The sequence below is a fragment of the Cinclus cinclus genome, chromosome 4, assembly GCF_963662255.1.
Source record: "Cinclus cinclus chromosome 4, bCinCin1.1, whole genome shotgun sequence".
Classification (NCBI taxonomy): domain Eukaryota; kingdom Metazoa; phylum Chordata; class Aves; order Passeriformes; family Cinclidae; genus Cinclus; species Cinclus cinclus.
This window is the reverse complement of record NC_085049.1, coordinates 53,814,282-53,838,421: the sequence shown is the minus strand read 5'-3', so window position 1 is coordinate 53,838,421 and position 24,140 is coordinate 53,814,282. Positions and strand designations below refer to the sequence as shown.

At 43.1% G+C, this 24,140-nt stretch overlaps 1 protein-coding gene across 1 annotated transcript in view; it reads left to right on the top strand.

Annotated features, from left to right (window-relative positions):
- PAH (phenylalanine hydroxylase) overlaps positions 1 to 20,058 on the top strand; it is a 31,663-nt gene extending 11,605 nt beyond the window's left edge. The window contains exons 3-13 of the mRNA XM_062491262.1: positions 2,396 to 2,579; positions 7,862 to 7,950; positions 10,122 to 10,189; positions 12,474 to 12,670; positions 13,068 to 13,203; positions 14,141 to 14,210; positions 15,563 to 15,619; positions 16,635 to 16,730; positions 17,043 to 17,176; positions 19,331 to 19,446; positions 20,018 to 20,058. Of these exons, the coding sequence (XP_062347246.1) occupies positions 2,396 to 2,579; positions 7,862 to 7,950; positions 10,122 to 10,189; positions 12,474 to 12,670; positions 13,068 to 13,203; positions 14,141 to 14,210; positions 15,563 to 15,619; positions 16,635 to 16,730; positions 17,043 to 17,176; positions 19,331 to 19,446; positions 20,018 to 20,058 (1,188 nt within the window). The remainder of the gene's footprint in view (positions 1 to 2,395; positions 2,580 to 7,861; positions 7,951 to 10,121; positions 10,190 to 12,473; positions 12,671 to 13,067; positions 13,204 to 14,140; positions 14,211 to 15,562; positions 15,620 to 16,634; positions 16,731 to 17,042; positions 17,177 to 19,330; positions 19,447 to 20,017) is intronic.
- Positions 20,059 to 24,140: the final 4,082 nt, after the last annotated feature.

The window sequence follows — 24,140 nt, the reverse complement described above, 5'->3', positions numbered from 1 at the left end:
CTTAAGCATGTATTGTGCCCACCCTGCAGCTTATCTCTTCATTCCCAGCCCCTGCATCATTCCATTAATTCTGGGGGCATTGGTGTCTGTGCAGCTGCTCACTGAGCCGAGCTGGTACAGTAGAAGAGTCACCTGATCAAAAAACAAAGGGATGCATTTTAAGGAGCCTTAAACTGCAGAAAAGAGAAGGTGCTGGGCTGATCATGTTGTGGCCCTCCAGTACTCAGAGGGGCCCTGTGAAAGATGGGGACAGAGTTTTCAGCAAGATCATCTGTGGTGGCACATGAGGTAATGGCTTTAAACTAAAAGGGTGTAGATGCAGAGTAGGTGTAAGGAAGAAAACTTTTAGGATGAGGATTGGTGTGACACAGCGAAGGCGCAGCAGCTCCCCGTGCCTGCTCTCTGTCAGAAGCTGCCAGTGCCTCACCACATGGACAGGACAATGTGCAGTCTGTTTGGGAAACAGGGCTTTGGGGGCCTAAAACAAACTGTCCCCAGGGCCAAGGACAGTTCAGGCCATTCTCTCCTGCAGACAGCCCTATGAGGATGGCATCTCTAGAGAGCAGCAGTTGGTGAATGTGCTTTTGACCTTTTCAACTTATTGTATTGGTATCTAGCCAAACAGTTTGAGTTCATCCATAGTGTGCAATGCTCAGGAAACAGAATAATGACATATGTTTCCTACCAGGGAATAAACTGCCTTTTGTGGAGGAGCAAATCAGGCCTTTGCTGCTGGTGGCCAGATGCCCTCCTGTGCTGTGCAAGAGGAGCAAAGAAAACCCTAGAGAGGCTTAGAAAGAGGAATGTACAGTTTTAAAAAATCTTCTATTTTTCTTCCTTGTAGGTCAAAAGTAGATCCTCACAGCATTACTTCATCCATTAAATCCTGACCCCACTGTAGCATGGCATTTGACGTTGACACCAGCAGGGCCATCACTTCACTCTGTGTAGTCTGGAGTCCTCTTTAGCCTGAAAGACAAAAAAGAAAATTTTCTCAAGGGATGCTGATCATCATGTGTCAGCCTCTCTGACTTTTCTGTGGGTAACGATTCTATGATTCTGTCATATTCAGGCCCAGATTTCCTCCAGGGATTTGTATATTACTCCCAGGGGACAGAAGCCCAGACCCGGCCATGGCATGCTCTGTCTGCAGCACCAGTGTGAGCCTGACAAGGTGGTCAGGAAGGTGGTCAGGTGGCAAAGTCAATGCCAATGGAAACCTTTAAAAGGTTTTCCTCAAAAAAAAAAAAAAAAAAAACCCCGAAAAAAAGCAATATTTTCATATTCAAATTATAGTGCTCAAGAAAACGTGTGAGTTCAGTTAACAGGAGTAGATGTTCCTGGACTTTTCTTTTTGGACTTTGTTTTGTTTCGGTTAATGTTTTTCCTGGACTTTTTGTTGGAAAAATGGGGTTTTTAGCTACTTGTTGCTTACACAGCAGTATGTCTGAGGTCAGGCTCCCACTGACTATAGTCATCAATGCTATGGTTGCCAATGATCTCTTTCTTCAGAGCTAGGAGACACTGCTGATGGGCAGCAAAGATTTTGATGAAACAGAACTTGAATTTCTGAGCTGAAGAAAAGAATCCTTCTCTGTGAGGGTGATTAGGCTTGTGAGCAGTTGCCCATAGAGACTGAGGAGTCTCAAAACTTGATTGGACATAACCCTGGGCAATCTGCTCCAGCAATCTGAGCCGATTCTTGTACCTGTTGATCTCCAGAGGTCCCATTCAACCTCACCAACTCCGTGATTCTGGGATTTAAAACACTCATCTTTTTATTTGCACAAGCCTGGGCTGCCTTTTTTTGGTGCAGATCCATGTTTCCCTTTGGATCTTTGCCCAACAGCTGCTCACAGCCCTGGGAACTGCAGGTGGCTTTGCAGGTGACTGTGCAGAGGTTTGGTAGAAGCTTATCTCACAGGGTGCCCAGCTGCCTGCTCCTCCAATCTTGTCTCAGGATGCTCATCAAGGCAGCATTCAGTTTCCCATGAGAGGGTACTCTACAGGTGGAATGCCTTCTTCCTGTGTTGATCCTGGGGAAATGCCTCTGTCAACACAGACAAGTTCTCATTATGTGCTTGAGGTACTGGAGTACTGGAGTTGCCATTTACAATACAAAGCCTGTTTACAATTTGTATCTTGCTTCTACCTTTCTCTAAGCCTTCAGTAGTGCCAGGTATTCCTGAGGGTGCTCTATACGATATGAATCCCACATACTTTTCATTCTTCCTTTCTGTTTCTCTCTGTTGTGGAAGTCCTCAATTCCAGTGGCCGCTTTTGAGTTATTTGGATGATACAATATGGTTTGTTGACTGATACATGTATTTATCCAGTCTTTATGTCATGTTCCTCCCCACAAAAACTGTGGTACCAAAATTTCTCTTTCTCATAGGAAAAAGGTATAAACTTGACCCACATTGAGTCCCGGCCTTCCCGTCTCAACAAAGACGAGTATGAATTCTTCATTAACTTGGAAGGCAAGAATGTTCCAGCACTGGACAAGATCATCAAATCCTTGAGAACTGATATTGGAGCAACAGTCCATGAGCTTTCACGAACAAAGAAGAAGGACACTGGTAAGGATGTGATGACAAGGTTAACATTGACACAGATTATTTATGTCACATACTGAAATTACTTATTTTTCCTGTGGTAAAGGAGATGCTCTTGGATGTTTATGACTGCATTTCCCTCTCTGTCTGTTTTTCCTATACTGTCAACTTTTTCAGTTGGAGATTTTTCGCTGTGATTCTGACTAGGTCTCCTGGGAAACTAGGGAGGCTCTGCCACCCACTTTGGTGGGAACAGGACTGTCCATTACTTTAAGAAATCCCAGAGAGGTCAGTTGCAGTTCTGCCTTCAGAGGGAAATAAGATTTTTTGAGTCGTTCATGCTCTTAATTCTCAGAGATTTGCTGGAGTTGTGGCTGCTTGGTGCAGCAGTGGCTGCCCAGCAGATAGTCTGAGACAGACTTATATGCCTCTTCAGATAACAGATGTGATTTTAATAGGATTTCAGACTTTAAATACTTTAGGTCTGGATCTTCCTCTTCCTTCCTAGGAACAACATGAAAGGACATTAATACCTTCTTGACATCAGTGCTGGTAATCCTTTTACCGTTTCCTTTGTATCCTACCCATGACATTACATTTGAAGATGAAAAAGAAGGCAGATTCTCTTCAGAGTCAGTTTTCTCCATTCATAGAGAAAGGGACAAAAGGTTGATTAGGTGATTTATGATCATGTCAGATCGAAGAGGTTCACTTTTGGGGGCACTTTTTCTTGTTTACAGAGGAAAGCTACAGGACCTACCAGGGCATAATTTTAACTTTTCTAGCTACTATGAAAAAGTTAATAAAAAACTTTATTAAATAATAAAGATGTCTATAAACATATATCAGAGTCAGACAGAGATACAGCTCTAAATATCATCCAGGAATGTCTTGTGTGTGAAATTCTGAACCTCACAGAAGTCAAAACTCCTGTGGTCAGCTGTAGGATTAGGATTTCACTTCATGTTACTGTGTTGATCAAAGGAGTTTTTGAGCTAGATTATCCTGTCAGTACTTCAAAAAGGGACTTGATCCTCTTCTGTCTGAGAGGATAACTTGTGTTTGTTTGTTGGTTTCAGCAATTCAGAAATAAAATAAAATGGGAACAATTTATTGCCGAGAAGAGAGAGGAAGATTGATATTTCTTTTTATCCTTTCTCTTTTTTTCTTTTTTTTTTTCAATTTCAACTCCTCTCATGAGTAATAAGGTTCCAGTCAAATTTAAATCCCCAGAGGACCATATTTTGAAAAGTCAAACAAGCCCTGCTTAGGGGATGAACTGTGGGTGGCAAATCCTGGGCAGAGGCAGCTACAAGGGCAGAGTGAGATGCGAACAGCCCGAGCTGTAGGAAGTGTGGTGAGATGCTGTCCTTTATCAGTGATGGCATTGACAAATAACAGGCCTTGTGGTGCATTTTAAGCCAGCTTGCCTTTCAAATTTATCCTCCTGGCAAATCTGGTCATTGTCCACAGATGTGCTGGTGTGAAATCTTATTCCCAAAATGCAGAACAAGGGCGCTATGCCTCCAGGGAGCAAAATCTCAGACAGATGGCTTATGGGGATGTTGCCACACTTGTCTCAGTGGGCAGGTAAAGGCTGGGAAGGTTTTCTTCCAGAGGCAATCTGGGATCTCGTGGGACTGATTCTTTTACTGCAGCTTAAGATACTCCCATTTCTTCCATGCAAAGGATTCATTTTGCTCCTGCTCATTATTTCAGGAAGAAAAACCTCGTTTTTCTGTTTCCTGTGGGAAGCACACAGTCCCATTCTTGGGGCACTGTTTTGTGGCCACTCGGAGGACATTTCTGTATTCTGTCCCTTCTGTATAGCTCAGTGTTAAACACTCTGTGTATGTGATTTATTGGGCAAGGGATAAATTAATGGCTTTTTATTTTTTATTTATATTTTCCTTTTCTTGGGGGTGGGTCGTCACTTTAACTGCTTTAGTATCTTTTCTTAACTAAATACAAAATTTAATTGACACATTCCAATAAGTACAAATATCATATTTGGATCAACAGTGTGTTTTTAGGTGAGAGCAGGCCAGCAAAGTGTTCTAAATCCAAATGTAGCTTTGGAGCTTCAGATGAGAAGGGCTGGCAGTTGCTGAGCCAAAAGCTCTTTGTGTACATGGAAAGACACAGTTGTTGCGAAAACACAGTGCATCTCTTAGTGGCTCTTTTTGGAAACAAGATGGGTATCTGCAGTCCACTTGGAGCCCATGAATAAAAAGGATTAAATATTATTCTGTTGCAGCATTAGGGAAATGCAGACAATTTATTGCATTTCTGAAACAAGCTGGGAGTTCAGGATCTGTAGGGGCCTTGTTTTCTAGACCCTGAGGCTGGCCAGAGCATTTGAGAATGTTTAAAAAAGGGCTAAACCTGGGCCTTGAACTGCTATAAATTGCATAGACCTGTCTTTGACCCTTCTCACAATGGTCCAAGTGGAGGATTCTGCAGAAGTCCTCACTGCCCCTGCTTTGCTGCCTCTCATATAAATGACTTATTAGCATTCTGCTCAGCAGAATTTGACCCCACGGTAATTTGGTCACCACTTGGGTGTCCAGCACCATCCCATAAATGCTGCTGTTTCACTTACAGGCAAATCAATATTTATTACTGATCAGCCCACGTTTGCTCCTCAGACCTTCACAGAGGCCCAGTGTTGCAAGAGCTCACCCTGGCAATTCATTAATGGCTGTGCAGACAGACAGCGAGTCTGGCAAACGGGCTGGAGGAGGATGTTGCAAACAAAATATGGGATAGATTCAGCCGGGGGTAATTTGATTTGATGTTTTGAATGGTTTCTGGGAGGGCTGGAGACAGCATCCTGGCACATCACATGTAGGCAGAAGACCCACCAGTAGCCTTTTTTCACCCTGGCCCTCAATGTGAGGGCTGTATGGGCTTAATGCAGTGTTTGCCCCAGAACTGTGCTCAGAGTCTTTGATTCTTGTTTCCATGAGAGCTGAGAAGGTTCAGCACTTTCCAGGACCCAACTTAACTTATGCTGGTGCAAGCAGCATTAATTCTCCTTGGGATTTCCCTTTCACAGCCTGCCACTTTCATCCAACTCTGCAAGGTCAGAGCTGCTCTCGTTCAGCTACTGCTGGTATTTGGGTAGGCAGGATCAGGGCTTCATGCCAGGAAGATGAGTTGCTGCTCCTGTGTAGGGGAACAGCAAGTCACCCATCTCCGCACCCAGGACTGACACCACGTCAGCCTGGAGTCAGTTTTCCTGCACCAAGTACGAAAGCAATCTCGAGAATAAAATATTTAATGAAAATAAGTCAGTAGGGAAAGTAAGTCAGCAATGGTTGAAACCCTGCCCAGCGAGGCCTTTCTAATTCAGGCCAGCAAAGCCCTACAGACATCACTGTTGAAATCCAGTGCTGATTTCAGCCCCCACCAGTTTTCTACACAGCCTGAACCCTTCAGGTCATGGTGCATCCCAGAGAAGAGTAGATTTCTCTCTAACACTGACAAATCCTTTGCTGTGGGGCTGCTGGCAGCTCTTTTTTCCCAGTGCATACCCCAAAACCATTCACCAGAGTGCCTCATCCCAGGCTGGTAGTGGGGAGTCTGAAGCACAGAACAGTGAAACTCAGTGATACAGTCAGGGGGTAAGCCCAGGTAGAAAATGGGCAGGGCATGGTGTAAGTAGTGACCCCTCTCTATGGATCAAACACAACTTTCTCTATTCCCCCCTGTGACTAGTTTAAGTGAAGGGGTTGGAGGCGCAGGCAACTTTCTAGCAGCGAGCGGAGAGAGAGTTTCTGGAGCAGCTGAGACCCAGCGGCGCATCCAGCAGCAAAGAAACCCATCTGGGGACCTTCCCGGGTCTGCTGCTGCCATCTAGTGACTTGCCCAGGTCTGTTTTTTAGGGCAAAGAGAAGCGTGAGCATCCTGCAGAGGGGCGGACCAAATCCCACCTGCGCTGTGCCGGAGGAGCGGAGGCACGGCCGGCGGTCCCTGCATCCCGGGAAGCTCGGACATCCCGGCATCTTCCCGGCCAGCTGCCTGCTGGAAAAGAATGGTCCCAGAATGGAGCCAGGCTGGCGATGGGACAGCAGTCAGGGGAGTGGGCACTCTGCCTGTGCGTGGGGCTGAGCAGCGGCCCCCAAAGCGAGCCCTGTAAAGATGCTGCTGCAGCGCAGGTGCCTCGCAGAAACACAGCGCCACAAGTGCCCTCCGTGCTGTGAGGCTCGGCACAAAGCACGGCGGAATAGTCCCGGAGACAGAAATCCTCTTATCCTCTAGGTGGTCCATCAGGTTTGGGATGAGCCCCATCACCAAGACGCTGCAGGGAACTCATTTAGCAGCTGCTGGCCGAGGATCAGGTTCGCTTGGCACAACCCCCAGAACAAAATATGAAGGTATGGCCGAGCAGCAGGGCTCCAAACTGAGCAGAGAGCCACAGAGGAGAATCAGCTGTCCACGCAGTGGCTGAGCAAGCAACATCCATTTGTACACGAAAGTCTCACAATGAATTGCAAACATTTTTTACTGATAGAGGCTGCCCCTGTTCAGTCTTTGTATTGAATTGCCATGAAGACACTTGAATTGCTCTTTTTTTAATCTCAACACATCACATCTGGAAATCCCTATGGTTCTTCTTTGTCCTTCACCTTATGTCCTTCTGTAACAAGGGGGTCACAGGGGCATTACACTCTGTGTGGACAACATGGTCCCTTCTGACATGCTGGCTGTGCCTGGGACAGTGTGTATAGAATATGAGGTACAAGGCAGTAGAGAACCATACCAAGTAAGTCAATCAAGTTAATGCATTATTGTGTAATGTCTGCAGTGATACAGTGCTAGAATGAGGTATTAAGGATGCCATTTATCATTTTGTTTCAGAATCCTAGCTCAAGTGGGGCCACCAAGTAGGTCTTAAAAAGAATGTTTCAGACAGTCCAAAAATTCTTTATCCTTGTTGTGCAGTTTCTCGTCCTTCCTTTGAAAGGGATAATTCTGGCTTATTGTGAAAATTTTCTGCATTTTGATAAGCCAAGAGGCCAGAAGTAATGTACAGAAAATCATAAGCATTACAAGGCAGCTCTGCACCAAGGGTCAGATGCTCTTGATCCTCTGTATTCTTCCAACAGTGTAAAACAATCACAAACTCGAGAGAGCTTGCTTGGTTTGTTCTTGTTTCCTGCTACGGGGAGAAGGATTGAAAGAATTTAGCCCCTTGCCCATGTTTCTTGATATATATCTGATGAAAATATGAAAATGTCAGTAGAAGTGCCAAAATCAAGTGACAAAGAAGGATGCCAGTCTCTATTCCCTTTGTTTTGCAGTGCCATGGTTCCCAAGAAGTATCCAGGAGCTGGACAGATTTGCCAATCAGATCCTAAGCTATGGAGCAGAACTGGATGCTGATCATCCTGTAAGAATTATTTTTAGCATTTTTTTCTAGTTATTGACACTGATGTTTCTCTCATTTAAATTTGCTCTTCTTTAGTACAGATCTAGTAGACCAAATCTCACATGGTACAGGACAAGAAGGCTACCACCTTTCTAGGGTTATAATCAGTCCAATCCCTGGTTTTGGATTAAATCAAACTAAAGGTTGCAATAATTGAGCAAATGCCAGGAGATCCTAAAAGTTTTCTCTATTCATAGACTACCATAGTAGTGGTTTTCAGAGCACAGGGCCACCACAAGGACAAATCTAGTGTTCCCAGGAGGCTCTGAATTAATGATATCAGGCTCATTTTGTGTATCACTAAAAAGAAAAAGAAGCAACATATCATAGCCCAGAGAAAGAAAGACTTTTTTCATCCTTGATTACATACACGTGATTAAGCTCAGTGTATTGTTATGTGGATGCTGAATCTGACATTGTACTTTTATGGTAAGACATGACAAAAGAAAAGGTTTTTGGTTCAAAGAATTTGTGGTTTAAATGGTAGCATCAGAAAGTTTTGTTCATTGACTTAGATGAGTAAAAAAAAAATGTTTTGCGGTTTTTCAGTTTTGTTCAGATACAAGAATATTTTCTGCCTCTGTTCCCTCTCCAAGCAAACAACAACTTACTTTCATTTGTCAAAACACACTGAGTTCCATGCAGCGCACCAGAAATTGCTGCTATTAGTTTAATTGAGATAGGGTGATTATAAATAAATTACATGCAGTGCACCAAAAATTGCTGCTATTAGTTTAATTGAGATGGGGTGATTAGTCATTCACTACCTATTGCTTAATTCGAGATGTGTTATGTACCATGTACAATGATTCATGATGTTCACTGTGGTCATATGAAAGGCAGAATGAAAGGAGGTACACTGAGCCAATGGCCCCCTTGTGTGTCATGAGGGAATAGACCAAGATTGTGTTTGATAAAAGAACCAAAAGAAAAGAAAAATATATGAAATGGAGTGAAGCGTCTCTCCTTCAGTTCCTAGAATTAGTGAGCACTTGTGCCTTAGAAAAGAAAGCCAGCTGTTGGGGTAAATAGGTGTGACAGTCCATAAAGAGCAGAAAAAGAGAAATTGAAGGAGCCCATGTTTTTAGTAGCTAAGTGATGCATAGAATTTAGTCACAATGACCTCCGTGACAGGTTAATCTTGGGCAGTGCATTTTTTGGGCCATTGGTTACCTCTTTTTGATTCACTCTCTCGAATTTACACTCCACTTCAGCTGCCTCCTGTACTTGGTTGTATTTTGTGGCCCCTCAGTCCAGTTGTGCCGTTCACCACTAAAAGATGCTTTTATGGACTGCTGCAGTGTCCAGGGAGCTGTTCCTATTTGCCCTCCAGAAGGGCATCCTAGCTCAGAAGGGCAATGTGTCTGCACTCCAGGTGGTGAAGGCACTCCTGCTCCTGAGGGTCTTTCATTCTAAACAGCAGGCACACTGGGGTAGGAAAATGGCTATCCCAGATGAAGATTTAGAGGTTTTATTTCTTATCGTTGGTTTTATTGCTAATTAGCTGCAAAGGTCAAGCTCCCAGCAACAAGGTCTATTAGACATTCTCTGTAGTCATTAATTGCCTTCAAATGGCTGAATTTGTACTACAAGTGGGTTTTTTTGGGCTGCCAAATGGCTACTGATCCTCTAGCAGTTTGAAAATGAGCACTTTTATGTGTGGCTCATGCTGAAAATCTGCCTAAAAAGTCCGATGGAGTTGATGGATGTTTTTCTAATGTGTTTTGATTCTGCTCCTCTAGAGCAGCCCAGCTGTGCCAGGGACAGCAACAAACTTCAAACCAGAAGGGCATGGTTATCCAAGCGCTGATAATTCTGGGTTGCTCTTGCCAGGAGCACCTCGTTGTTGCTGTAAAGGAACAAGTTTCCCTATCTTATAGGAAGTAGAAATAAGGAAAGACTTGGGCAGGGGGGTGGAGAGAGAGTGTGGGTGGATAGCTGCTCTGGTGGCTCTGCAGCCCAGGAAGGAGCAGTGCCCTGGGTGAGCGGAGCCTGGCAGAACAGTGGCAGCTTTCCCACCGACCTTGCTGCACTTCTTGGATGCACCAGCCGTGCCTGAGGGTGCTCACTGGGAGGAAGGCTCTTCAGCTTTTGCACTTACACATGGGCTGGCCATCACTGTTTCTCCTCAGGGGTTCAAAGATCCTGTGTACCGTGCCCGGAGGAAGGAGTTTGCGGATATCGCCTACAACTACAGACAGTGAGTACCCACTGCATGGGCACAAAACAAACCCTCATCTCCTGACCTCTCCAAGGGTCCTCACCCTTCTGGCGATCCTTGCTTTTCCACAAGAATCCTCCTGCTGTTGGCTTTTCTCTGCCATGTGTTTAATTCTTCCTGTTCATGCATTTATCCTCAAATCGCAGCAAAACAAAAGTAAATTGTTCCAGGCACACGTTCAGAAGAGACATCATCTCCCTTCTCTCCCCACAACACCCCTCTTTCCCAGCTTTGTTGTCTAATTGAGCAGCAGACTGTTGCTACTACAAAGACCTGAGCATTGAATAAATCTGGTATTCCCCATTAAAAGAGGGCTGGGGGAGGAGTGCCTATCATTAACATTAAAGCAAGATCTGCATACACTATTAAAATAATGAATAACTTATGGTTCTGATGCTAATCCAGTGTCTCTTACCCTACTTTTATCATGTCTAATCCAGCTGCAATCAGCAATTTGGGCTTTCATTTCCCAAGAAAAATAAACTAATAGAGATGATAAATTCAGTTAGAATAGGCTTATTTGATTGCTTTCAGTGATCAGATCTGGAGGAGAAAAAAATCTGTTCCCAGAGACACATGTATAGATCAGTACTACTGGGCCTGATTCTTGCTGGGACTGGTAAAAACTGTTTGTGAAAAGAAAAAAAAATGGATCTAAAGATAGCCCCTGAGCCAAAGAACTAATGTAATCACAAAATGAGAGACAAAATTGGGCTGGTTGATGGAAAGTAAAAAACGTCAGGTGAAAAAAGTCAGAAACCCAGTTTATAGCTAGAAAATTTGGGTAAGATTTTGTGTCCTGATGTGAGCAGATCAAATGTCCATTCTTAGATATCCCACAGAAGGTACAGAGAAGTGGGCAGGAGGAGAGGCACAACCAAAGTTATCAAGCTTCTCTGAAAAGACAAGGGTTCTTAAGTTGTGAAGGTGCTACACAGCTGCAACAGTGAGATGGATCAGTGGTTGCTTGCCTTGTATTCTTCCTAACATTAACACTTTTCTTGTATCTCTTTTTTTTTGTTTGTTTTGCATCTGTTCTTTCTTAGTGCTGTCTGCCTCTACTTTGCATTTGCTTTTTTGCTTCTTGTCATAGATTTACCCACTGTTTTTGTCGAATGCTTAATTTCTCTGATTTCTCTTTTCTTTGATTTTAGCTTGCCTCTTCCCTCTGCCTTTGCTCCTGGCCACACTGATCCCTAGAATATTTTTTATTAATTGGACTTTTAAAAGTTTTTAAGCCATAGCTTCCCCCTGTAGCCCTGGAAGGTGGTTGAGGACTATTTAAGAGTGCTATAGGAACAAAATCCCCGAGCAATCTCTCATAATTCAACATGATGTTTAAAGCTCCACAGATCAAGAGCTGATAAAGAGAAACAGAAAGTGATGGCTCTCCAGAGGAGCTGCCCTGAGGCTCAAGAAAAAAAATGGGAGAGTGGGAGATGGTGGGGTTGCATCAAGAGTTTAACAATGGGTCTCTGGGGCTTGGAAAGCTTCAGCATTATTCCAGCAGTGTTGTTAACCCTATTAAGTTACTTAAACCCCTTTGATTTTTCAAAGCTGCTGGATTCACCTATGGCCTTAACGTTATTGCTAAGGAATTGGTTACTCACAGGAGGCCAAACTGCATTGCTTGTGATGTATAACTCCTGTTAGCTTCAGCATGAGCTAAGCACGTGGAGGCCTGAGGGTGGGATTTAACTCATAATTACTCCTTATAATTATAAAAAGTCAAGCTGGCTGGAGTCTGCATCTGTTATGACACACAGAGCACAGGTCAGAATTTCTCTGCCACTGCAATGAAGTTTTATGGAGGTGATCCTTTCATGTTTTTACAAAATTAATATAATGCTCACTAGAGTAAGAAGTAAAAGAGCTCCTTCATATCTAGAAGGAAAAATAAATTGAAACCAACAGCCAGCAAGTATTTTTGGAAGAACACCTTTAAAAGACAAATAAGCACTGATCTGTTTTTAACACAATAATGCAGGGAGCTATCTCAAGGCCATTATCTCAGCCAAGGTCAGTAGAGTCCTGTCCAGCCAGTGCTGGGGACAAGTGAGGCTCCTGTTGCACCTGCATGTCACCCCAAAAGCATCTCTCCTCCTGCACCAGCAGCTCCTGGCCAGTCCTAGTAAAGCTGCAACATGAACCAAAATAAGAAAACTCTTTTGAAAATGGCAAGTGGGAAAGGACAAAGAGCATGTTGTTGATGGCATAGGACATTTTCTGCTGCTGCTGTTGAGGGTATCCATTTTCTTTCTAGTGGACAACCTATTCCTCGTGTCACCTATACAGAAGAAGAAAAGAAAACTTGGGGCACTGTCTTCAGGGAGCTGAAGAGTCTGTACCCAACTCATGCTTGCTATGAACACAACCACGTGTTCCCACTGCTGGAGAAGTACTGTGGCTACAGGGAGGACAATATCCCCCAGCTTGAAGATATTTCAAATTTCTTGCAGAGTAAGTTTGAAGCACCTAAAAGAACCAAATTAAATGAAAGGCCTCAGCTATCAGTGGGGGTGATGCTTCCAGGGAAGGAAAACAATCCCTGATTTTTCAAAGGCTTCCTGTGATGTTGGGCACATGACTTAGCCTGTGTCCCAGATTCTTCTCTAATGCTTCCAGGGTTACAATGGGACAGATGCTCAGATATGTGCTGGTGGTATACCTGGGCAAAAAACTGCCTGCATTTAAACTCTGTTTGACATAATGTGCTGGTTCGGCTTCAATGCAAAACAAAGATTAATAACAAAAACCAAACTACTGTCAACAAAGGTTCCCACTATGAGGAGCCTGGATAAGGGTAAATCAAACACATCACGGGTGTTTTTAGGATGCTGTCCTTCTGTCCCTTCAGGCTGCACTGGGTTTCGGCTGCGTCCTGTCGCGGGCTTGCTCTCCTCTCGGGATTTCCTGGCTGGGCTGGCGTTCCGAGTGTTCCACTCGACCCAGTACATCCGCCACTCCTCCAGGCCCATGTACACCCCTGAGCCGTGAGTACTCTGGCACACGAAGGGTGCACAGCTGCACCACACCGCCAGCAGGGTCACTCCAGCTGGGAATGACTGCAGGGGACTGTGCAGCACTCCTGGGAGCAGAGCTAAGGGAGAGAAGCTGAGGGACTGCCCTCTTCTGAAAATTTCTAGTCTGTTCAAAAATTTGCTGGATCTGTTTAATCTACTTCTGCAAGTTCTCCTGGGGCAGATGAGACAGTTTTGCTATTAAAGGTCTGCTTGTGGGGTGGCTGGGATGCAAGAGAGCAGTGTACCAGGGCATTTAACTAAGCTGTTAGCATCTAAGTAGTGCAGCAGGAACTCAACCTGTTGCAGGCAAGCTTTTGGCAGTAAGATAGGAGAAGCTGAGACCATTGAACCCATCTGTTTTTCATTTTGGAGTGTTTCTCTCTGTCCCTGTCCATTTTCCTTTTCTACTTGCCATTTTAAAACCAGATTTCTTATTCTGTTCCACATTGTTTCAATTCCTTGCATATTTTTTTTTTTTTTGCTTTCTACTTTCCACAAACTCTTTTCCCTTTCTTTTTTCTGTTTTTGATTCTTCTGATTTTCCTTCCTGCGTTTGTTTATCTCATTGACATCATACAAAGCTGAAATGTCTTCCACAGACTTGGCCTTTTTCAAACATCTTATCCCCTTCCCCTTTCCATCTCACCAAATCACTTCTCTGTATTTGAAAAATCTAAAAGTGCCTGCTGCTGAGGGATGTATGATGCAGAAGCACAGAAAACCATGGGGTTTGAAAGCATTTCCATCACAAGAATAATTTCAGAGCAAAATGTTTTCGTGTGAATGATATGTGCTGGTTGGAGGAAATGCACTGTGCTCTTGACTGTGTACTGTCTCTAGGGCATTCTTCCAGCATTGCTGGACTTCTCCTGAATCACAGTTATTCAGATGCCATGTTTTCCTGCAGTGATATTTGTCATGAGCTGCTAGGACACGTGCCTCTTTTTGCTGATCCCAGTTTTGCTCAGTTTTCCCAGGTAAGTGACTTGGTGGTTATGTTATTTATATAATTAAACACACATTAATAATTCAGAGGATTATCCAAGAGCTGTGAAGGGTGGTGTAGATTCACATTTAAGCGTACTGCATAAGAGCGGCTGAGATGGTTTATTTAGTGCTTGAAATCTGGACACAATTCACATAGGTGAAATCATAAAATCCAACTCCAAACATGATCTTGTGTGAGCTGCTTTTTGACAGGCCCTGTGAAGCCATCATCTTAAAACCTTCCTGCAGATGTTGATCCTTCTGAATGAAGTCACATTGCTCATGAATGAGATGGATAATTGCCTCACCATGATGTTCAAATGTTAGGGAAAGTGGATATTTTGTTTTGTTTTCTGTTGAAGCGACATTGGAGGCTGAGTGAAGTGAGGAACCGTAAGCATGGAAGAAGGCTGGAGAGGAGATTTCTTTTTAGTAGTGTTAATGCCTCTGGAATAGAAGCCAAGCCCTGGTGAAGCAGTAAACGTTTGGCTGCATCCTACCAGAAAACATGGAAATACACAAAATGAGAAAGGCATAAAGACGGGAAGGAAGGAAGGAAGGAAGGCTTGATGAAACCTCTCAAAATATAGCAGTCAGTTCAATGTAGTTAATAAATTCTCAGTATTGCCTTCAGGATTTGCCCTTTCCCAGAACTGGTGTTTCCTTCTAGATGAGCCCTACTGTACCTTGGCTTACTAGGATTTGACATGGTGACAAGCTGCTCCAATGCCTTTGCTGTGTCTGGGGCAAGCCCTCTGATTTTTGCAGTATGCAGTCCTCACTAGAGCAAATCAAGAAAGGAACCTGTATGTAGCCTCATGTGTCTGTCTTTTGAATCCGACTATTGCATGCCTCCTGAAAGAATCTCTATTAGCTCCCAAGGTATGAATAATCTCTTTCAAATCATGCCCTGTCATTCAGAAAAAAATAACTCATTCAAGGCTCCAGGGAAACTCCTTTAATCAGGACCCATCAAAACAAAGAGAAATATATAAGGTGTGCAGGTGTGATTGATTTGCTTCCTTTTGACCCTATCATTCTCTCAGATGTTCATTGTAGACTTGATCAAAAGCCTGTCAAAGCAAGAGGAAAATTTTATTTAACCTCAATGGGCTTTGTACCATGGATCATGCCTTGTAAATGACATTTGGACAAGACCCTTTGTTCATTTTTGGAGAAGTTTCTGGTTTAAAATTGATCTTGCATGATAGGAACATGTCCTGTAAACATTTGTGTGTGGTAGTAAGCAATGGTAACATTTAAAATGTGAGCAATTACATAAGATGGGGCAGGAAGAATGTTTGCAATAAACAGCTTGAAGAATAATGGTTTATTGTTACAGGAAATTGGACTGGCATCTCTGGGAGCTCCAGATGATTTCATCGAGAAACTTGCTACGGTAATTTAATAAATGAGGGATCAATTTTCCAAAGCACCCTGTGTTGTCTTAATTCTGCTGCCACTGAAGTCACTGATAGAACTCCCATAGAGCTGAATGGGATCAGAGTGAAGACCATGATTGGAAAACCCCACCCTGAAACAGTTGCACTAAAGAAAAACAGCTTTGGCACCCCTTATTCAAAGCGACAGTTGTGATTAAACACAGAAACCCAAACTAGATTTCCTCCAGCACAAACATATTGGGCAAGAAAAGATTTTTTGTTACTACATCCCCACAGGAAATTTCAAGGGGCAGCTTCTGTAGTTGTTTTACCTTCAAGCATCTCTTCCACTTTGCCAGGCAGGCAATATCCTCTGTAGTCAGCACAGATCACCTGGATGCCACTCAGAGCTCACTGAGACCCAGAGCCCTGAACTTTGAATAAAACCTGGGGTATTCCTCTGAGATTAGTGTCCCCACTGCCAACTGGGGGCCACCTGGGCAAAGAATTCCACCAGCTTTCACTCAGCTGATAGATGGGGGTAGCTTTTTCTGAGCCAGGGCAGGTATCCCTTCAAAAGGACAGACCCAGGAGTCAAATTGGGCCACAGACCATCTTCCTTTCCTATGGCACCAACAGCCTGTTCACAACCCTGCTGCAGTCAGATGCCCTGTGTGAAGCAGGACTCAAACTTGTCTAAACCAAAGTTCAGACTTCCACTGGGTTGGCCAGCCAAAGTGAAGTTTTATTGCTATAATTTCATTGTGCCTGCTGCCAAAGATAAGCACAGTAAAAAGCAGCTTTGTTTGTCATGGAACAGAGCTGATTCTCAGGCCGAGAGAAGCTAGTGCTGTGCTTCTCCCAAGAGAAGAATTTAAGTCTGAAGTGATATTTATTGCATTTACACACTTGAATTTGACACATGGCAACATTTTATATAGAAATGAAAACTCCAAATGCATTCAAATAAATGGTGTACACATATTACTTTTTATCAAGGAATCATAAGATTCTGTCTCATTTTCATTCCAGGTTTATTGGTTTACAGTTGAGTTTGGACTATGTAAGGAAGGAGATTCTCTCAAGGCATATGGTGCAGGGCTGCTGTCTTCATTTGGAGAGCTGCAGGTGTGTTCTAGGAAGTATTTCAAATATGTTTCAAATATTATTTGAATTTCTTTTTTGAATGTCTTCGGATCTTTGGTTTTGCTTTATACTTTGTGCATAGAAGTAGCATGAATTTAGTACTTCATTGTAGAGCTCTGATGAATGTTTTAGGTGTATGGTTACACAGGGAACTCACCTCCTTCTTTCCCAGTGACATTATCACTGTATACCACAGGAACAGCTCTTCCCTGAAGTGGGGTGGCTCTTTATTTCTTTCACAGCACATTCAAACACTCTTGCATTGAAATAAATTTCTTACCTTTTTGTTTATAGTATTGCTTATCAAGTAAGCCTGAGATTCAGCCTCTTGTCCTGGAGAAGACTTCTGTGCAGAAGTACCCTGTTACTGAATTCCAGCCTATCTACTATGTTGCTGAAAGCTTTAAAGATGCAAAAGAAAAGCTAAGGTACTCCAGTCATTCCAGGGAAGAACCCATTCTTGTCTGCTGCAAATGCAGTGGATCTCATTGCCATAATGGATCTTGGGTTGACAATCATGTTTTGAGAGGCTTTAGGAAAATTTGTGCAATGCTTAAAGATAATAAACATATGCTCAGAATCTTGGGCAAAAATTAGTAGTAACAGGAATATACCGATACAAAAATTTGTGCTTAGTGTAACTAAGAGCTTAATCTATCTAACGAAAATGCAACAAAAAGTAATTACCTGTTCAATGGCAGTGATATTAACATTTAAGGTCAAATCTGGCTAATTAATGCAAACCAAGTAACTTTATCATTACTGGAATTATCAGTCCTTGTAAAAAAAAAAAATCTCATGGCATCTATTCCTTTTCCTCTAGAGTTATGTCTAGGTTCAGTTCTGATTCTTGGAACAGGAATGGCTCAGCCTGTGTTGGGGTTCAGCTTGCTTTTTACCTTGACAGTGTTTGCACTCCTGTTAAAACACCACACACCACCGTATTTCTGGATGTTAGTCAAGCCACTGAGGGTTGGCCTCAGTTCACACTCAAAATATTTTTCACCTGGGGATGTCACATAGGGGCCTTCAGTCCCTTATCTTTCTAGCATTCACAGATAAATTGTTCTACATCCCAAGATATTTTGCTACCTCAGGCTCCCCGACTCTGGGATCTTCCTAGCTCTCTTCCCTTCTGTTTCCTTAGTTGCAATGAGTCTGTGGCTTCTCCTTGTGTCCTTCTCTCTGGGAAAATACCTGGGAAAGATGGCCTTCTCTTCTGGGCTGTGCTATTAATATCTTGTACAGAGTTTCTATTTTCTCTGTGTACATCTCTAACTGAATAGCAAGCTCCTAGAGGAAGTGGAAGATGCTGTCTTTACTTTGCTGCAACATAATACCTTGGAGCTTTTGTTTTTAATTATTTGTTTCAGTGATCAAATTGAAAAAAATTGTTTAAATTGAAACAGAAGTCCTGGGGATTGGTCCAGTTCCTATGTTAGTGGCTTGCACCTGGACATGTGTGATTTTGGGTAACAGAATACCTTTATGAAAAATTATTCTGAGATTGACCTCAAAGATCTCAGCTTAAGACATTCGTCTTCTAACTGGGATCTTACCTTCAGCTGAGATTTAGGAGAGCCATCTTCTAACGTGAGCTCTCCTGTTAGAAAAGCTCGACCAGTGTTGCTAAATTCACCATAGTCAACTTAATATTTTTTTCCCTGTCACACCTTGTGGCCTGTTCATACTGAATTCTGTTTGAGACAATGTCTTTAGCTGATAATAATTAGATTTAGAAGTATTGTGAGGGTGGCATCCAGCATATTCCACTGCTCTGGGCATATGGGATTTACCCTGCTGAGTCACAGTCTGTGTAGTGGGGCTCCATAATCAATTCCTGCGTGCTTCCCTTCCTCTTTCAGCAATAACTTCAGTAATCCAAAGCAGATATATAAGCCAGTATCCTGCTGGGGTCTACAAGGAGCCTGGAACAATAGCTCTGACCATCTCATCCCATTCAGAGCCCTTATTTCCACAGTTCTTTGGTTATGCAAATTAATATTTTCCCAAGACACCAAAATCTTAATGCTTCTGACACAGAATTAGCTACTTTGCAACAGAGAATGCTGCTTCACTCCATTAACTATTGTCTAGCTCTTACATTACCTGGTAGCTTCCAGGTAATGTAAGAGCTAGAACCATGCCAGAAGTTAGGTCTCTGCTTGTTCCATGGCATACCAGGATGGCATGGGTCCTTGACCTTAATTCCCCAGTAGCTCAGAGTCAAATTAGAATTCCAAAATGAATTGCAAAATTCATTTTGCACTAATGAAAGGAAAATGAGATTTTCAAGTTTGGAAGATCCCAGTTGCTACATAGTTGGCCTATACCAGAAGAAGTGTTGCCAAGACAATTGCTTAGTTAGTCCTGTTCAGAAAAAAACAGAGGTGATAAGGACAAATGCAGTTTCCAGTGAGCTGCAGAACATTATAGGTCTCAGATCAATCAGTAAGAATTTCAGTTATTTCCACCCACAAATTTTCTTATCCCCACAATCAACAAAGGCATACACCAAGAAAAGAGTTAGTGAAAAAAGAAATACTTTCAACTGTACATTTGTTTATGTTTTTTTCCCTCAGGAAATTTGCTCAAACAATCCCTCGTCCTTTCTCTGTTCGGTATAATCCCTACACACAGAGGATTGAAGTCTTGGACAATGCAAAGCAGCTGAAGAACTTAGCTGACACAATCAATAGTAAGAAAGTGCAGATTTGTTACCTTGAATTCCTCAAAACTTGGATCAGAAATAGGAACCACAAGGCAGATTCCATCTGGTTGCATTTAATGCTCTGAGCCTATCCGAGATAAGGCAGCACGTATCTCCTTTCTCATGAAAAAAATTACTTCCTAATTTTAGCCAAGCTTCAACAAGCATTTCCACTTGACTGTAACTTGTTAAATCTGAAAAACCCAGTTTTGGGGGAGATGCTAGGAGATGTCAGATGGCCTTGAGGGGGATCCTGATGTGCGGCTCTAGCTGTTTTCAGTAAGGAAGAGAAGGAGAACCATGACTTTGATCACATTTCCCCCCTCACACTGGCTAGCCTGCTGAGAGCCAGCTCCTTTAATCCTGTGAGCGAGACTTCTTTGGTTAATGAAGGCAAAGTAATGACTGCAGACTTAACTCCAGCAACAAATGTGTCCAGTTCAGCACTTCTCTGCTCACCTTATTCTTTAAGAGAACAGATATAAAGGGTAAGAAACATACAGGAGTGTTAGAAATGGGCTAGTCCTGGAATTAACTGTTCTGATTATTTCCTTTGCAGGTGAGATCGGGATTCTCTGCAATGCCCTCCAGAAGATCTAATGAAGATTTCCTGTAACTTGCTAGTGACCAGGAGCTATCATGTATGAGTGCCAGTCTTGATCTAGCCTCACTCTAATATCTTCCAGTGTACTGCCTTCATACTTATATATCTTAATTATTAGAGATTAGCAGAGAAACAGACATCTATAAGTGACCCTCAACTCTTCTGGCCTTCAGACACTAATCCATTTTTTCTCACTAATGTATAAAAATTACCTTATTCCTGGGAATCCTGGGGAAGTCTGTATACATTTTGTGCCAAAGGTAAGCAGAAGTAGATCTTCACCATGCAGACCTGTAATCTGCTGCACCTGTGAGATTTGGAACCAGGGATGGGACATCAGTGATGAACACCTTGGCTTCTCTCACAGTCACTCTCCCCTCAGTGCCTCCCAGTTGTCCAAGGTTCCCATGCAGTCTGAAACTCTACACCTTGCAGAGTATACAGGGAGATTTTTCAGAGAGCAAGGGGAGATTTTTCTTAACAGGCATACCCAGCTACTCACAGTGACTGGCTGATGTGTGAAGGCTACATTCTATGTGTGTGTGTCCTTCTCTGAGAGGTGTCTCTTAACTTTCTGGTCTCACAACCTGGAAGGTGGACACCAGCACCTTGGAAATGGAGAGGAAGTGCCTGTTACAATGCAGCTGAAGACATCAGAACCTTCCAATTCCTAATTCACAGCTAGAGTCCCACCAAAGCCAAGGAACACCTGGGTCAGCTGTGTCCCAGTCTAACTGCATTCAAATCCAAGCATGTTATCTTTCAAAACAGGTCCTAAATAATAGCACATTTTTGTATCTTCACTGTTCATCTGAGCTTTAATCTCCCTTTTTTTTTTTTTTTGGTGAAAGCAGATTTATTTTTTCTGGAGTATATCTCAACTGACTCAGCAAATGGAATCAAAAGTGACTTCAGCTTAACTCAATGGCTGAGCATGGAGAGAGAAGTTTTGCTTTTCAAGAAGCTGATTCTTTCTGTATTTATCCAATAAATTTCACTCAAATCAGCAAAATGCCCTCTTGGACTGGTCCACATTGTATAAAGCCTCCTCGTAGCTCCCTGGTTGAAGGAGGGAACTCAGCATCGGAAAATTGAAGCAGAACGGAGCAGAGCAAAGCTGAACAGCATTTCCAGCTTGAAACAATTTTGCATCATGACACTAAAATGGCTCGGGGTCACATTTCTGTTAGAAGATTGGAAGATGGAAAGGGATTTGAAAGCCCATGAGTCTCATACCTGTGATAGGACTAGTTTTGCATTTATAGTTTGAAAATCAATACTGCTTTAATGTAAGCATCATCCTTTAGGAAGACAGAAAGTACAGTTCTTTTCATTATATATACAGTGGGTAATAACATTAATCTAAGGATACCAGCTGGAACCCTTTCAATAGACATATACTTATGCAAAATGCTATAATTTTGGTGCTTTGAAGTAACCTTTTTTATCTCAGTATGTTTTTATTCCATTTTTTACTCATCACAGTGTCTCGCTAGATCTTTGAATCCCACTTGACATGTATTTTCGGTGTGAAAGTAGCCCATATTTTTCTCTCTTAATATAATAGGACCCATGAGGTAGCTGTATGCTACAAAGAGACAATTTCATCCCAAGGGTAAAGTCTTTCAAACTAATCCTCAGACAGCTTTCCAAGCTCCTCTACTTCTGGTTGTTGCTATGCATAACAGCAGCAGTTGATCTATAGTGATACTGAGGGCCCAGGATTCATGATTTTCTTTCATGTGCAAGTGGCATAGTTAGACAATATTGATGCCACATATCTGATTCTCTGTCCCTTAATGAAGGTTTAAATGAGCAGTAACTCCAGCCAAAGCAGCATAGCATGGCTGCTCAGCAAGACAGAAGAGAAAAAAGCAAATGTTCAACATTTTAAAAGCAGAGGAAATGTATGAAAAGTAGATTTTCTTGTAGAACAAATTATTTTGTACATAACCACTTTAAATACTAGATATAAATCACATTTTAAACAATACTCCTTAATAGGTGACTTCTTCCCATGCTTAAAGAAAGTTCCAGCTGTGTAGGAAAATGCTGTTTTTGCATTATCTGACCAGTGTAAATCAGTGTATGGTAACCACACAAGTCAACCAGAATTAAATACCCAGGTAGGAGAGAATGCCCATCTGAGGTGTTCCCCAGCACAGAAGAAGGCTGTCTTGGGCTGGTTGACTGTCACTCATCCTGCCAACATCATGAGACTGATATAAACACTTCCTAATATGTGCCATCACTTAGAAATGCCCAGCAAAGCCCAGCTTGCTCTACATTTGCATACTCCCCAAGTCCTTGAGTGCTACTCTCACCAACCTATCCCAAGCTAATATTTTAAGTAACCTTCCCATCTTCTCTCCTGTTATGATCATGTTTCTTGGCGTCCTCATCTCCAGCTTGGTTTCAGGTGATCAAAGAAGCTTTTTGTGAGGCCCTTTCCTTTACAGTGACCTCAGCCCAGGTCAATGGCTGTGACAGAGGGAGGGCTTGTCGGCACTGCTGGACTCCTCTGGGTATCTTACAGATGCCTACATCTGAGAGCAGCCTTGGAGAAAGGACATTTTATTCCCCAAAGAATGCAGAAATGGTTGAAAAAGGGATTAAGCACAGGAGCGGTCCAGAAGAACGCATTCCTTTTTAATCCCTCTCTGATTCTCCAAACTATGCTGGGAGCTATCAGAGAAGACATTTTGATGTTCAGGTGTAACCATCTAAATTAACTTAAATAAACTAAAAATATTAATGTTGCATCCATCTCAAAGGAGTGACTCTCTGTTCATACAGGATAAAGATATCTGCAGTGGTGCCATATAAAAAAACAGGGCAGGTTGTTTGTGGTGATCAGACATGGCCTTCTTCTCCTGTGCCCAGCCTTGCCACTACTGCTGAGGGAACATGGGAGTGGGAAGAGCTTTCTTTCTATTAAAGCCCATTTCTCCATCCTCCTAATTCAGTTGTAGCCGCCATTCAACCATCTCTGAGTTGCCCGCTTGCCCTCCTGGAGTCACCTGGGACACAAGCCAGGCCAGGAGGGTGCTGCAGTGTTCATGAGGGATGGATTCTACATCAGGGGTGGGTTCTGCATGGCAGATAGTGGACTGCCCCATGGCCCCTGGGCACAGGCTGGCCGTGGCTGGGACACCTCTCTTCCCAGGCGGGCACCCACTACACCCTGAAAAGGCCACTGCACATGAGGTCTGGAGGAGCCAACATTCCTCAGAATGCTGAGACCTCCCTCCTGGGTACAGCACTGTGAAATTCACCTAGGGTTTGTCTATCAGCTGGGAAATAGAACTTCCCAGTGCTCTGTCTAGGCCCAAAGGAAAACGTGGTGGTGTCAAGATCCCTAGAGAACAACTTTTTCTTATACTGTCTTTATCTACCCCAGCCAGGGAAGAGGTAAGAGCATGATAACACTTAGGGGTGTGACAGAGCCAGGATAAGCTAAGGGGCTCATAAAAAATGGCTCCATCCACAAAGGGAAGTCAGAGGGTGGTCTTATCTCTGGACCTGCACGATGACTTTCACTGGGTGTCTGGCACACTGCAGCTTTAGGTATGAAGATATGGGTGCTCATATCCAGATTTAGGTTTTTTATGTCAAGTGTTAGGGAAGGGAAGATACGTCCACCCTGTCAGGAGCAGAGCTAAATCCCCCTGGAGCTTGTCCTGCCACCCACAAGAAAGATGTGACCCTGATCTTCTTGAGAGTCTACTTCACTGAAGATAAAATCAGGACAGAAACAAGTTTCAATGGAGGAACATAGGCTGGAGGCAGCACTCCTCTCTTGGAGGGGTAGGGTAGAACAGGTTCAGATCCTGTGGGTAAGAAAAGCTCAGAAGTAGGCAATGATTTCTGACTCTGGCTGAGGTCCCTCTGGCACTCCCAGAATTGTGTCTGTGCAGAAGAGACAACACTCAGATTGGGCTATGATTTGGGAGAAGAGCCCATTTGCTCACTGGGGATATAGACAATACAGAGACAGTTCCAGTGAGGTAAGAGAGAGTGGAGATGAAGAACAGTCTCAGACATGGCACAGGTCAGTCCAGACTGGCAGATGTAAGTG